A 12925-nucleotide genomic window follows, 5' to 3' on the forward strand; every position below is an offset into this window, starting at 1 on the left:
TTCAGTGACTCCGTGGTCCCAGAGACTTCTACACTCCTCTGAACGGACTGTCCTGCTACCTGTAGTGCTCCGGCTACCGGGCACCTTGCCCTCGGTGAGGTGTTCAGCCCAGTGGATCCACCTCCTGGGTCTGCCCATCCACCTGGCCCTAACAGTGAGAACAGGCCATGGATCCCGCCGAAGCACTAGCGGCCCAGCTGGGCACCCTGCAGCAGGAACTCGTACGACAGCGCGAGACCCAGTCCCGCATGCTGGCCTTCATGTCCTCGGTGGATACCCGCCTGCACACGCTGCAAGCATCTGCCACGTCCCTGGCATCTCAGGTTACTACTGCACAGTCCACGGCCACGGTTCCCGTGGCGGCTACCTCGGAAGCTTCTAAACTCCGCCTGGCCTCTCCACCCCGATATGCCGGAGATCCCAAGACCTGCAGAGGATTCCTAAACCAGTGCTCCCTCCATTTCAAGCTGCTTCCGCACTTGTTTGCCTCCGACCAAGCCAAGGTGGCGTTTGTGATGTCCCATCTAGAGGGTGAGGCACTGGCCTGGATGAACCCCTTGTGGGAGAAGGAGGACCCTGTGACCACTAACATCCAGGACTTCCTGCAGGCATTTAGAAACACCTTTGATGAACCCGGACGTGCCGCCGCATCCGCCTCATCACTCCTCAGGCTACGTCAGGGGACCATGACGGTGGGGCAGTATGCCATCCGCTTCCGCACTTTGGCCTCAGAATTGGGGTGGAACAATGAAGCCCTCACCGCCGCCTTCTGGGAAGGACTCTCCAGCCGTATTAAGGACGAGCTGGCAGGCCGCGATGTTCCTTCCACCCTGGATGCCCTGATCGCACTAGCCATCCGCGTGGACCTCAGATTCCAGGAACGATCCAAAAAGGTGTCCCGTGAGAGACGTCCGATACGGCATTCCTCTCCTCCGCAGAAGCCCGCCGTACTTCAGTCAGCGTCGTCTGGTGTCTCTGTCCACGAGCCCATGCAGATTGACCGTTTGCGGCAGTCCGAACAACGCCAAGCAGAACGACTCGCCAAGGGCCTCTGCTTCTACTGCGGAGAGGGCACACACCTTCTACGCTCCTGTCCAGAGAGGCCGGGAAACTCCAAAGCCTAGGGTTGGTAGGAGAGGCCACCCTAGGTGCTGGGACTCTCTCAGACCCGGTTACGTGGACTGTTCAAGTGACAACGGGAGAGACGCGGTTCACGGCCGAGGCGTACCTCGATTCCGGGGCAGCAGGCAATTTCATCCAGCAGGCCACGGTGGACAAGTACCAGGTGCCTGTTACTCCACTCGACAAACCCCTCGTGATTGCCTCTGTAGATGGGAGACCCCTCTCTGACACCATCTCGTGGATCACCAAGCCGGTGGAACTGCGTATCGGTGCCCTGCACACCGAGAACATCGCTCTCTACGTCCTCCCACACATGTCTCATCAAATCCTGCTGGGACTCCCCTGGTTACGGACACACGAACCGTCAGTCAGCTGGGGTACTGGTGAAATCACCTGATGGGGCTCCTCTTGCCACGAGAACTGTCTGAAGACTATACAGCCCATCCGACGACCTCCGGTTCCGGAGTCCCTACCGGGACTGCCCTCGGCCTATTGGTCCTTCGCGGACGTCTTTGATAAAAAGGAGTCAGAGGTACTTCCGCCACATCGTCCTTATGACTGTGCCATCGACCTACTCCCGGGAACTACACCACCTCGAGGACGGATATATCCGCTGTCTCCTGCTGAAACAAGGGCCATGTCTGCCTACATCACGGAGAACCTGGCAAGGGGATTCATTCGGAGATCCTCCTCTCCTGCGGGAGCAGGCTTCTTCTTCGTTAAGAAGAAAGAGGGCGACCTACGCCCATGCATTGACTACCGGGGATTGAACCAAATCACCGTGAAAAATAAATACCCCCTGCCGCTCATCCCCGAATTGTTTGATCGGCTTAGAGGAGCTCGTGTGTTTACCAAGTTGGATCTTCGGGGTGCCTACAACCTGGTCCGCATCCGCTCTGGGGACGAATGGAAGACCGCATTCAATACTCGCGATGGGCACTATGAATACTGTGTGATGCCCTTCGACCTGTGTAACGCACCAGCAGTCTTTCAGGAATTGGTGAACGACGTGTTCCGGGACCTTCTCTACGTCTGTGTGGTGGTGTATCTTGATGAATGCCTGGTCTTCTCTCCGGACCTCCAGACCCACAGAGAGAACGTGCAGCTGGTACTACAAAGACTGAGAGAGAATCGGCTGTACGCCAAGTACGAGAAGTGTGTCTTCGAGCAGTCTTCTCTGCCCTTCCTGGGTTACGTAATCTCCGATACCGGCCTGCAGATGGACCCGGAGAAGGTCTCTTCCATTCTCAACTGGCCCCCTCCTTCCGGACTGAAGGCAATCCAACGCTTTCTTGGATTTGCAAACTATTACCGTCAGTTCATCCCTCACTTCTCTGCCCTGACTGCACCTCTCTCCGCCTTGACCAAGAAGGGGGCTAATCCAAAGGACTGGTCACCTGCGGCCGACGCCGCGTTTGGCTCCCTGAAACAGGCCTTTGCTTCCTCCCCTGTGCTCCACCGTCCTGAGTTAAACCGACAGTTCACCTTGGAGGTGGATGCCTCCTCCTCGGGAGCCGGAGCAGTGCTCATGCAGAAGTCCTCCTCCGGGAAGATGGTTACTTGCGGTTTCTACTCCAAGAGCTTCTCAGCGCCTGAACGCAACTACACCATCGGTGACCGAGATCTATTAGCAGTCAAACTGGCTCTGGAGGAATGGCGCTACCTTCTGGAGGGAGCAGTGTACCCCGTGATCATTTACACGGACCACAAGAACCTGGAATACCTGCGGTCCGCTCAGCGACTGAACCCACGGCAAGCCAGGTGGTCCTTGTTCTTTTCCAGGTTCGATTTTCAGCTCCATTTTCGACCCGCGGACAAGAATGTGCAAGCAGATGCCTTGTCCAGGTCATTCATGCCCATGGAACAGGAGGAGGAGACATCCCAGCCCATCATCTGCCCAAGTAAAATCATTCCGGTGGCCCCTGTCACCCTGGCCCAGATACCGCCTGGGAAGACCTATGTCTCTGAGACTGACAGGCAAAAAGTGTTGCACTGGGGCCATGCCTCGAAAATAGCCGGCCATGCTGGTCAGAAGAAAACATGGAGTACAATTGTACGTCACTACTGGTGGCCATCCCTTCGCACGGACGTCGCTTCTTTTGTCTCAGCCTGCTCCTCTTGTGCCAGGAACAAGACGCCCAAACACCTGCCATATGGTCGTCTTCTGCCTCTGCCTATACCCTCCGTTCCGTGGCAACACATTGCTATGGACTTTATCACAGACTTGCCCCTGTCCTCCGGACACACAGTCATATAGGTCGTGGTGGATCGGTTCTCCAAAATGGCTCATTTCGTCCCTATGGCTGGACTGCCCTCTGCCCAGGAACTCGCTGATGCCTACATACAGCACATCTTCCGCTTGCATGGCTTTCCATCACACATTGTGTCCGACAGAGGAACTCAGTTTACCTCCCGCGAGTGACTCTGGACTTTTCTTCAGCCTACCATCCTCAGTCGAATGGCCAAGTGGAACGAGTCAATCAGATCTTGACCTCCTTCTTACGTCACTACGTTAACGCCCATCACGACGACTGGTCCACGCTTCTTCCTTGGGCTGTATTCTCCCATAACCACCACGTCAGTGAGTCCTCCTCCAGCTCTCCCTTCCATGTCATTTACGGACTTCAGCCTTCCGTCCCATTACCTGTATCCTCTTCCTCGGATGTCCCTGCTGCTGATGCCGTAGTCTGTGAGTTTAGAACAATTTGGGACTCTGTCAAGACGTCCCTTGGACGTGCTTCCCTGCGGATGAAGAGACACGCAGACAAGAGGCGTCTGGATCCTCCGTGTTTCTCTCCAGGAGATCTGGTCTGGCTTGCTTCCAAGTACGTCCGATTGAAGCTACCATCATACAAGCTGGGTTCTCGCTACATCGGGCCGTTTAAAGTCCTCAGCAAGATAAATGAGGTCTCCTACAAGCTGGGGCTCCCGGCCACGATGAGAATACCCAACTCCTTCCACGTCTCCCTGCTCAAGCCGGTTGTCCTTGGTCCCTTCTCCGCTGCTGCCAGTTCTGCTCCTCCTCCTATTGCTGATGATGACATCTATGCGGTAAGGGATATCGTGGCCATGAAAACCGTACGGGGCCGACAGTTCTTCCTGGTGGACTGGGCAGGGTATGGTCCTGAGGATAGGTCCTGGGAACCCCGGGAGAATGTGGGTACTCCCCTGATACGTGCCTTCCTGTCCCGGTTGCGGGGAGGGGGGCGTGGGGGAGGGGGTACTGTCACGCTCCCCGGGTCCCCTGTCACGCTCCCCGGGTGCCCTGTCACGCTCTCCGGCTCCCCTGCCACGCTCCCCGGCTCCCCTGCCACGCTCCCCGGCTCCCCTGCCTCGCTCCCCGGCTCCTCTGCCAGGCGTCCCCCGCTCCACAGCCTCCATGCCCCATCACCTGCGGTCCCCAGGAGGCCCGGTACCCGCTCCCGGCGCCCGTCGGCAGCTCTGCTTCAGCCCGGCTCTCCTGCCTCCTGTTCACCGCTCCCTGCTCTGGCTTCTGCCACCCGGGCCTCGCGCATGCGCATTAGGGCGCGCGTGTGGTCATTGACCCTCTCTTAAAGGGCCAGTGTCCTCCAAACAGGATATTGTAGAATCAGGTACAGGGTATATAGGGGGATCTTTTCCAAGTGGGCGGGGCCTGTTCTTCGTGTTTTGCTAAGCTAGGAGTCAGGTCTCCTTGTGTTTTGTGGGATACTTACCTATCTCTCTCCTAGAGCCGCTCCTGCCTCGCCAACCGGTTCTGACGATACCCGAACCCCCGAACGGTGACGGTCTGCCATCCCGTCAAGTTCATACCATCTCCGATCCCTGTGGTGACCCGTCTTCTCGCTCCGTCGGTTCCGGACTCTGTCTAACGTCATCTCGGCCTCCGACCCTGAGCTCCGTCACCCGGACTACCTTCAGTGACTCCGTGGTCCCAGGGACTTCTACACTCCTCTGAACGGACTGTCCTGCTACCTGTAGTGCTCCGGCTACCGGGCACCTTGCCTTCGGTGAGGTGTTCAGCCCAGTGGATCCACCTCCTGGGTCTGCCCGTCCACCTGGCCCTAACAATATACATATACTAAATCCAACCACGTGATATATTATTATAGGACCATTTATTCTGTGGCGCTTTACATGTGGAAAACACACACTTATACACACACACACACATTTATACACACACACACACACTTATACACACACACTTATACACACACACACTTATACACACACACACTTATACACACACACACATTTATACACACACACTTATACACACACACACACTTATACACACACACACTTATACACACACACACACTTATACACACACACACTTATACACACACACACTTATACACACACACACATTTATACACACACACTTATACACACACACACACTTATACACACACACACTTATACACACACACACACTTATACACACACACACACACTTATACACACACACACACTTATACACACACACTTATACACACACACACACACACATTTATACACACACACTTATACACACACACACACTTATACACACACACACACACTTATACACACACACACACTTATACACACACACACACTTATACACACACACACTTATACACACACACACTTATACACACACACACTTATACACACACACTTATACACACACACACACTTATACACACACACACACACTTATACACACACACACACTTATACACACACACACTTATACACACACACTTATACACACACACACACTTATACACACACACACACACTTATACACACACACACACTTATACACACACACACACACACACTTATACACACACACTTATACACACACTTATACACACACACACACACACACACACTTATACACACACACTTATACACACACTTATACACACACTTATACACACACACTTATACACACACACTTATACACACACTTATACACACACACACACACACACACACTTATACACACACACTTATACACACACTTATACACACACTTATACACACACACTTATACACACACACTTATACACACACACACACACTTATACACACACACACTTTTCTGAATGTTTTTATGCTGAGCACTTTCACTTCCTCTAATACCTGAGCGCCGTCTTATCAGTGGCGACCATCTAATATCACCATGACAACTCCACGCTGGCCGAGCTATGCTAGTTCTTCTGACGTTCCAGTCAAATGCTGAAGCGCAACAGGCATCAATATCCAATCAGGTGTCTAGTCTGAGATCACGTGATGTGGAATGGCTGCGTATTCTGTTCTCTGATTGGTGGAGCTGCCACGTTTACACCACTGTAGGATGTCACCGCTCCAAGGGCGGGGCTTATGATGGCGGGAGCTTTGATCGACAGACAGGTGGCTTCCGGTGTCCGGTCAGTATTCTGTCACCTCACACACTCGTGTTTGTTTATCGGGACCGGAAGGCGTCCTACGGGGGTCGTGCAGTCCGGTGGTCGGTCGTGTTTAGGCCTCTCACGTACTTGTGGTGTGGCGGCTGCTGGAGACAACCCCATTAGGTTCTCATGTAAATTTAACCCCTTAAGTAGAAAGCCTTGTTTTTGGTGTGAGCTTTCACATTGCAGAGTTGTTAATTTTTGGGGCCGTTTTGTGCCTGTCATTGTTGTTATGTTGGGATTTGTACAATTTTGTCATCTTTTATTTTTTTTTCTTTGTTTGTTTGAAGGTGAGGGTAAACAGAAGACAAAAGCTCATGTTTTTTCTTTTGTAATTGCTATTTTAATTCATTGATATTTTTTTTTTTGCATAATAAAGTTTAAACAATTTTTTTTTGTACAGCATTAAAAAAGCTGAAAATAAAATATTCTTAAACATCTACGCCCCCTCTCTCGCCACTCCATTAGATGAGGAATTTGATTGCGGTGGTCCAGCTGACCATCCCTATGTGTCTGGTGCCCCCTGATGATTAAGTTGCACTTTAAGTGCCTGCTCCTTTTGTTTTTAGGGGGGATATACTTATGGTTAGAAGTGAAAGTCGAAGCTATAATTGCCCTCGCTGATCTCCTGCTGCTCCAGTGTTTGCCTGGTCCCTGCCGGTCTCTACTGCTTAGATCTTGCCCTGGCTGATCTTCTGCCGCTCCAGTGTTTGCCTGGTCCCTGCCGGTCTCTACTGCTTAGATGTTGCCCTGGCTGATCTCCTGCCGCTCCTGTGTTTGCCTGGTCCCTGCCGGTCTCTACTGCTTAGATCTTGCCCTGGCTGATCTCCTGCCGCTCCTGTGTTTGCCTGGTCCCTGCCGGTCTCTACTGCTTAGATCTTGCCCTGGCTGATCTCCTGGCGCTCCGGTGTTTGCCTTGTCCCTGCCGGTCTCTACTGCTTAGATCTTGCCCTTGCTAATCTCCTGACGCTCCGGTGTTTGGTCACCGCCGGTCTCTACTGCTCGGTTCTCTCTATTCACACTGAAAAACTGCCACGCAGCCAATCACTAGGCTGGTCACCACAGTGGCTAGTGATTGGTTAAAAGCAGAGACCAGCGAGGACGCGATGTAATCAACAATATGGTATGAGATCGGTGATGGATGAATATCCTGGTATTTTCTTGTTCCAGATCTGAACATTTTTAGGAATAATCTGGACAATTCCTTATATGTACAACATGCCAGTGATGGGGACGCAGCTCTGTTCTATGGTCCCTTCATATTCTCCCTTAGACGTGCTGCTCTAGATTAGGCTATGTTCACACACTGCATCTTTTACTGCGTGTTTGGTGCATTTTTGAGGTCACAAAGATGCACCCAAATGCATACATTTTGTTTTCCCAGCAAAGTCTGAGGTTTCAATTTTGCTGTCCACACAGTGTATCTTGGCTGCATTTTTGAAGATGCAGTATGTCCATTCTTTCTGCACTCTTGCCAGCGCTTTTGAGCCCTTCCAGTCAATAGATTTAATTTAAAAAAACCACATTGGGCAAAATGCGATAAAAACTCATGCGTATTTTTGATGCATTTTTACCGCAGGTGTGTTTTTTGAGGCCAAAAACGCTGCATCTTTGTGGTTACGAAGAGATGCAGTGTGTGAACATAGCCTTATGGTATCTGATACTGATCGTGGGGGTCCAACCTCTGGGTCCTGCACTAATCAGCAGTATAGGAAACTTTTATCGGTGACCCGCTGCTCCATTCATTCTCTATGGGGCTGTGCTCCACTTTCTCCTGCAGCTACATAGACAATGAATGGAGCGGTGCTCCGGCATCTGACCTGCCGCTCCATTTTGTAACTACGCTTCCCCCTTGAGGATAAAAATTTCCCCGATCTACTTAGCACTGTGGGGCCTGGTTGTCGGATTCCATGGATCGAGTTATCACTGGAAATCCCTTTTAAGGGCTATTGCTAAAATTGTAAGATATCTCCTGCCCATTGGATAGGGGATAACTTACTTTTTGCTGGGACTCCAGGAACCAGCCCTGTCTTGAATGTTCGACCTCCATTCATTGTTTATGGAATTGCTACACTAGCCCTCAGTCCTATAGACGATGAATGGAGTAGAAGCCTGCTGCATCTCTCTCCATTCAGGACTGAAGAACCTGATTCTAGTGATTAAAAGTAATCCCCTATCTCACGAATAAAGGATAACTTACTCTATTGGGAATAGCCCTTTAGGAATAAGGGTACTTTCACACTTGCGTTGTTTTCCTTCCGTCACAATCCGCCCTTTTGGAAAACAGCGGAATCCGTTAACGGATTCCGCTGTTTCCCATAGACTTGTATTGAGGACGGATTGTGCCAAAAGGACCTGCGTTGCTTCCGCTGGGCGGGAGGAACGCACCATGTAACGTTGTTTTGAGCAGCGGAATCCTCAGGATTTCACTGCGCATGCTCTTCTTTTTTTTTTTTTTTTTTTAATCAAAAACTTTATTTTGTCTCGCGGTGGCTGAGCGCTCGCCCGTCGGCATGCCCGGCCGCCGGCAAGTGACAGCGCTCAGCTGAGCGCTCGCCTGCCGGCATGCCCGGCCGCCGGCAAGTAACAGTGCTCAGCTGAGCGCTCGCCCGGCGGCATGCTCGGCCGCCGGCAAGTGACAGCGCTCAGCTGAGCCACCGGCCTCCGGCTATTGAGAGCAATCAGCTGATCGTTCACAATAGTCTGCTGCCGTTAAAACTAAAGAATAAAAAAAAAAAAAGCTTTCCGTTGTTTTGTACGATCCGTAGCATCCGTTGTGCCACTATATGCAACGCATCCGTAACAAAACGCAATGCTACGGAAGCCATCCAACGCAAGTGTGAAACTAGCCTTAGCCTCAATATGCCGGTAAAAATACGGTAACTCAGATTTCCCCCAGATCCACTTACTTCCCATAGATAAATGCCCCTTTGTGGGTCGGTACATTGCGTCTGTGTACTGGGCTCAAGAAAGCCGTGTTCCCAGGACACTGCCCAATTTCTTTGCTTACTTGGATCGCTGATAGTTCTGAGGGAAGACTGGATTTATCGACACAGAAGCCGGTGCTGCTCGCAACCTCAATCTTTCATCATAATTCACATCAATGGCGGTAACCGGTGATTGTCATTGTGCTTCTACGCTGTACAACCTGCCCCCTGTGTCTATCACGGAGGGGGAAGTTGGTGGCCATTTTGTTTAGCGATATGTGGGCCCATAATGTCCCTGTGTGCGGCTCTGATTCTGTAGGGTTCTGTGATAATCTGCAAAATAACTGGCGGCACAGAGTCCACTTTAGTGAGATGCCAAGTGATCATTGAGCCACCTCTACTGAGTGACCATGCGTTTTCAATGGGGAGCGGACTCCTGGCCGCCGCTTATCTCCCAGAGGATCAGGCGATAGCAAAGAGCGGGGTAGTCTATGTACACACCTCTCACGTATATACGCGCCATGGATCGGCACAGGAGCTGCGTCCTGTACACGTAGATTACAGACATGTATACTGATAGTTTGAATGTTTTCATGTCTGCTTTTTATATCGTGTTTTATTATTTTTTGTTACCTCTGTACCTAATATTTCTCCATTATTTTTCTTTCGGCAACAGGAACACTTGGACAATGGACAATCCTCTCTCATCTTCTCCATCCACAACGTACATGGGCTCATCGGATCCTGAGAACAACTTATCAGCTATAGAAGTAAGATGAAAAAGGAGGGACAAAACAGACGGAGACTCCCTGCAGATCAGAGACCTATAGAACAGTGATCCCCCCCACACCCGACCCCTACAGCTGTTGCAAATCTACCACTCTTAGGCCATGTGTGCACTAGAATGTGACTTTTTCTTTAGGAAAAACTGGACCCTCTGAAATCTCGCCCCCGCGGTAAAAATCCGCACCAAAACCACAACAAAATCTGCATGCGGTTTTACCGCGGTTTGCCGCAGGTTGGTCCCTGCAGATTTTTACCATTATCTATGGCAAAAACCGCAGGTACCTGCTGAAAAGAAGTGACATGCTCATTAATTCCGCAGCGGAAAATCTGCAGGTATAAAAGAAACGCAGTGTGCACACAGCATTTTTTAAAACCCATAGGTTTTGCTGGGGAATGACTGCTGCAATGTTAGACACATTTTCTTCAGTAAATCCGCAGCGTGCGCACATATCCTTCGGGGTACTTTGCACGTTGCGACATCGCAGCTGCGATGTCAGTGGGGTCAAATAGAAAGTGACGCACATCCGGCGTCGCTGTCGACATCGCAGTATGCGAATCCTTTACATACGATTAACGAGCGCAAAAGCGTCGTTATCGTATGATCGGTGTAGGGTCCGACATTTCCATAATTTTGCAGCAGAGACGATACGATGTTGTTCCTCGTTCCTGCGGCAGCACACATCGCTGTGTATGAAGCCACAGGAGCGAGGAACATCTCCTACCTGTGTCCCGACTGCAATGAGGAAGGAAAGAGGCGGGCGGGATGTTTACGTCCCGCTCATCTCCGCCCCCCGCTTCTATTGGCCGCCTGCCATGTGACGTCGCTGTGACGCCGCACGACCCGCCCCCTTAGGAAGGAGGCGGGTCGCTGGCCAAAGCGACGTCGCAGGGCAGGTGAGTCCATGTGAAGCTGCCGTAACGATAATGTTCGCTACGCCAGCAATCACAATATATCGCAGCTGCTATGGGGGCGGGGACTATCGCGCTCGGCATCGCAGCATCGACTTGCGATGTCGTAGTGTGCAAACTACCCCTTAGGCTATGTGCCCATGGGACTCTGTATCTGCGGATTTTTCTGCATCAAAATCCGCAGCTTTCCCCCGGAATCCGCACCTTTTCATAGGTGCGGATTTCTTTATCGTTCCTTTGGGAGACCCAGACCTTGGGTGTTTATCTTCTGCCTCCGGAGGACACACAAAGTACTACACCTAAAAGTGTAGCTCCTCCCTCTAAGCTTATACACCCCCTGGTGAGCCAGTCCCAGCCAGTTTATCGCTTTGTGTTCAGGAGGCATACATCCACACATGCATTCTCATATGATTTTTTTGCTTTTTGGAAAGATTTTGAAGAAGTGCAGGTCCACGTCTGGACTCCCGGCATGTCCCTTCTCACCCCACTGTGTCGGTGGTGTTGTAAGGTTGATTTTTAAGGCTGGAGCCTTACATGCCGTGCTCCTTCACCATCCCTCCTGGGCTCTGGCTTGAAGTCGGAGCCAGGGCGGTCTCCATGCCTGGCTGGACACCGGTCTCCGTCCACAGCCCTTCAGGACCCTGCTGGACCAGAGCACTCATCCCCAGGGACCTGGCCCTGCATCTCAGCAGCTAAGTACCTGAGACGTTCATATGTTGGGGGTCACTGTTCTTATTGTATGGGGGAGAGTGTGTTGCTGTGTTTATTTGACATTTCCGGCGGGTTCTCTGGCTTTCGCCCGATAACCGCGCTGATGGTGCCTGCGCGTCGGCCTCGCTGCTCAAATTTAGGCCCCGGCTTTGCCGGAGGCCTAGTTTCTGTTACCGGCGCCCATTCCCTCGCATGTCACTCATGCAGAGGGACAGGCACGGCTCCTCCCGGCGGCCGTCCTGTACAGGGGAGGGACACTCCCCACTGCTGTGCGTGACTCCTCCCCTGCAGGTTTCTATGGCCCTCCAGATCCCGCTCTTCCTACAGGAACGCCCCCGTCCCGCCCCCTCTCTTCGCTCCGGCGGCCATTTTCTGGACAGGGTTCACTCTGCGCTGGGCCTTCCTGCACTCTGCATCCATGCATTGCATTGCATTGGAGGTTTGGGCTTTGGGATCTGGAGGGCACACAACACCACTTCCAGCGGTCTGGTAAGCCACAGCCGGTCTCCGGTTGTGGACCTCTATATATACTCCCTGGGGTTCATTCTCTTGTAGAAGCTGTCCCCACTCCAGCAGCATGTCTCACACGAGGAGCAAGGCTCCAAAGCTTTATACTGTATGCGCTGAATGCAAGCTCATGCTGCCTGAACAGAGCACCTATCCCCATTGTGATGTCTGCTCTAACTTGGAGGTGCCACAGCCTGGAGTCTCACCCCCAGTGGTCCCTCAGGCTGCTTCTGCACCTGTGGCTGAACCCCCGGCCTGGGTAGAGTCCTTCTCTAGGTCTATCTCCCAGTCTTTTGCCGAGTCCATGTGACTTCTGTCCAGGACTTTGATGAATATGCATCAGCCCCTTCACGATCTGACCTCCGTCCATCGGAGCTCACAGAGGATTCATCATCAGGGCACAGACCCCGTCCTCCTAAGAGGAGCCGCAGGGTTTCTTCTCCCTCCTCATCCCACGGCTCTGATTCAAGAGCTGACTCGCATGATGAGGAGGATGCCTTTACAGGGGGCTCGGAAGCTAACTCCATGTGCCCCATT

At 52.0% G+C, this 12925-nt stretch overlaps 1 protein-coding gene across 2 annotated transcripts in view; it reads left to right on the plus strand.

Moving 5' to 3' along the window:
- The first annotated feature begins 6461 nt into the window (after positions 1-6461).
- Positions 6462-12925, plus strand: part of SFR1 (SWI5 dependent homologous recombination repair protein 1) — a 71006-nt gene continuing 64542 nt past the window's right edge. The window contains exons 1-2 of one of the 2 annotated variants that reach the window (XM_075352274.1): positions 6462-6527; positions 10152-10245. In XM_075352274.1, coding sequence (XP_075208389.1) covers positions 6481-6527; positions 10152-10245 — 141 coding nt within the window. In that variant the 5' untranslated portion in view covers positions 6462-6480. Of the gene's footprint in view, positions 6528-6561; positions 6672-10151; positions 10246-12925 lie in introns of those variants that run through there. The other variant, XM_075352275.1, reaches the window with a different exon arrangement.

This window comes from Anomaloglossus baeobatrachus, chromosome 5 (genome assembly GCF_048569485.1).
Source record: "Anomaloglossus baeobatrachus isolate aAnoBae1 chromosome 5, aAnoBae1.hap1, whole genome shotgun sequence".
NCBI classification, from domain to species: domain Eukaryota; kingdom Metazoa; phylum Chordata; class Amphibia; order Anura; family Aromobatidae; genus Anomaloglossus; species Anomaloglossus baeobatrachus.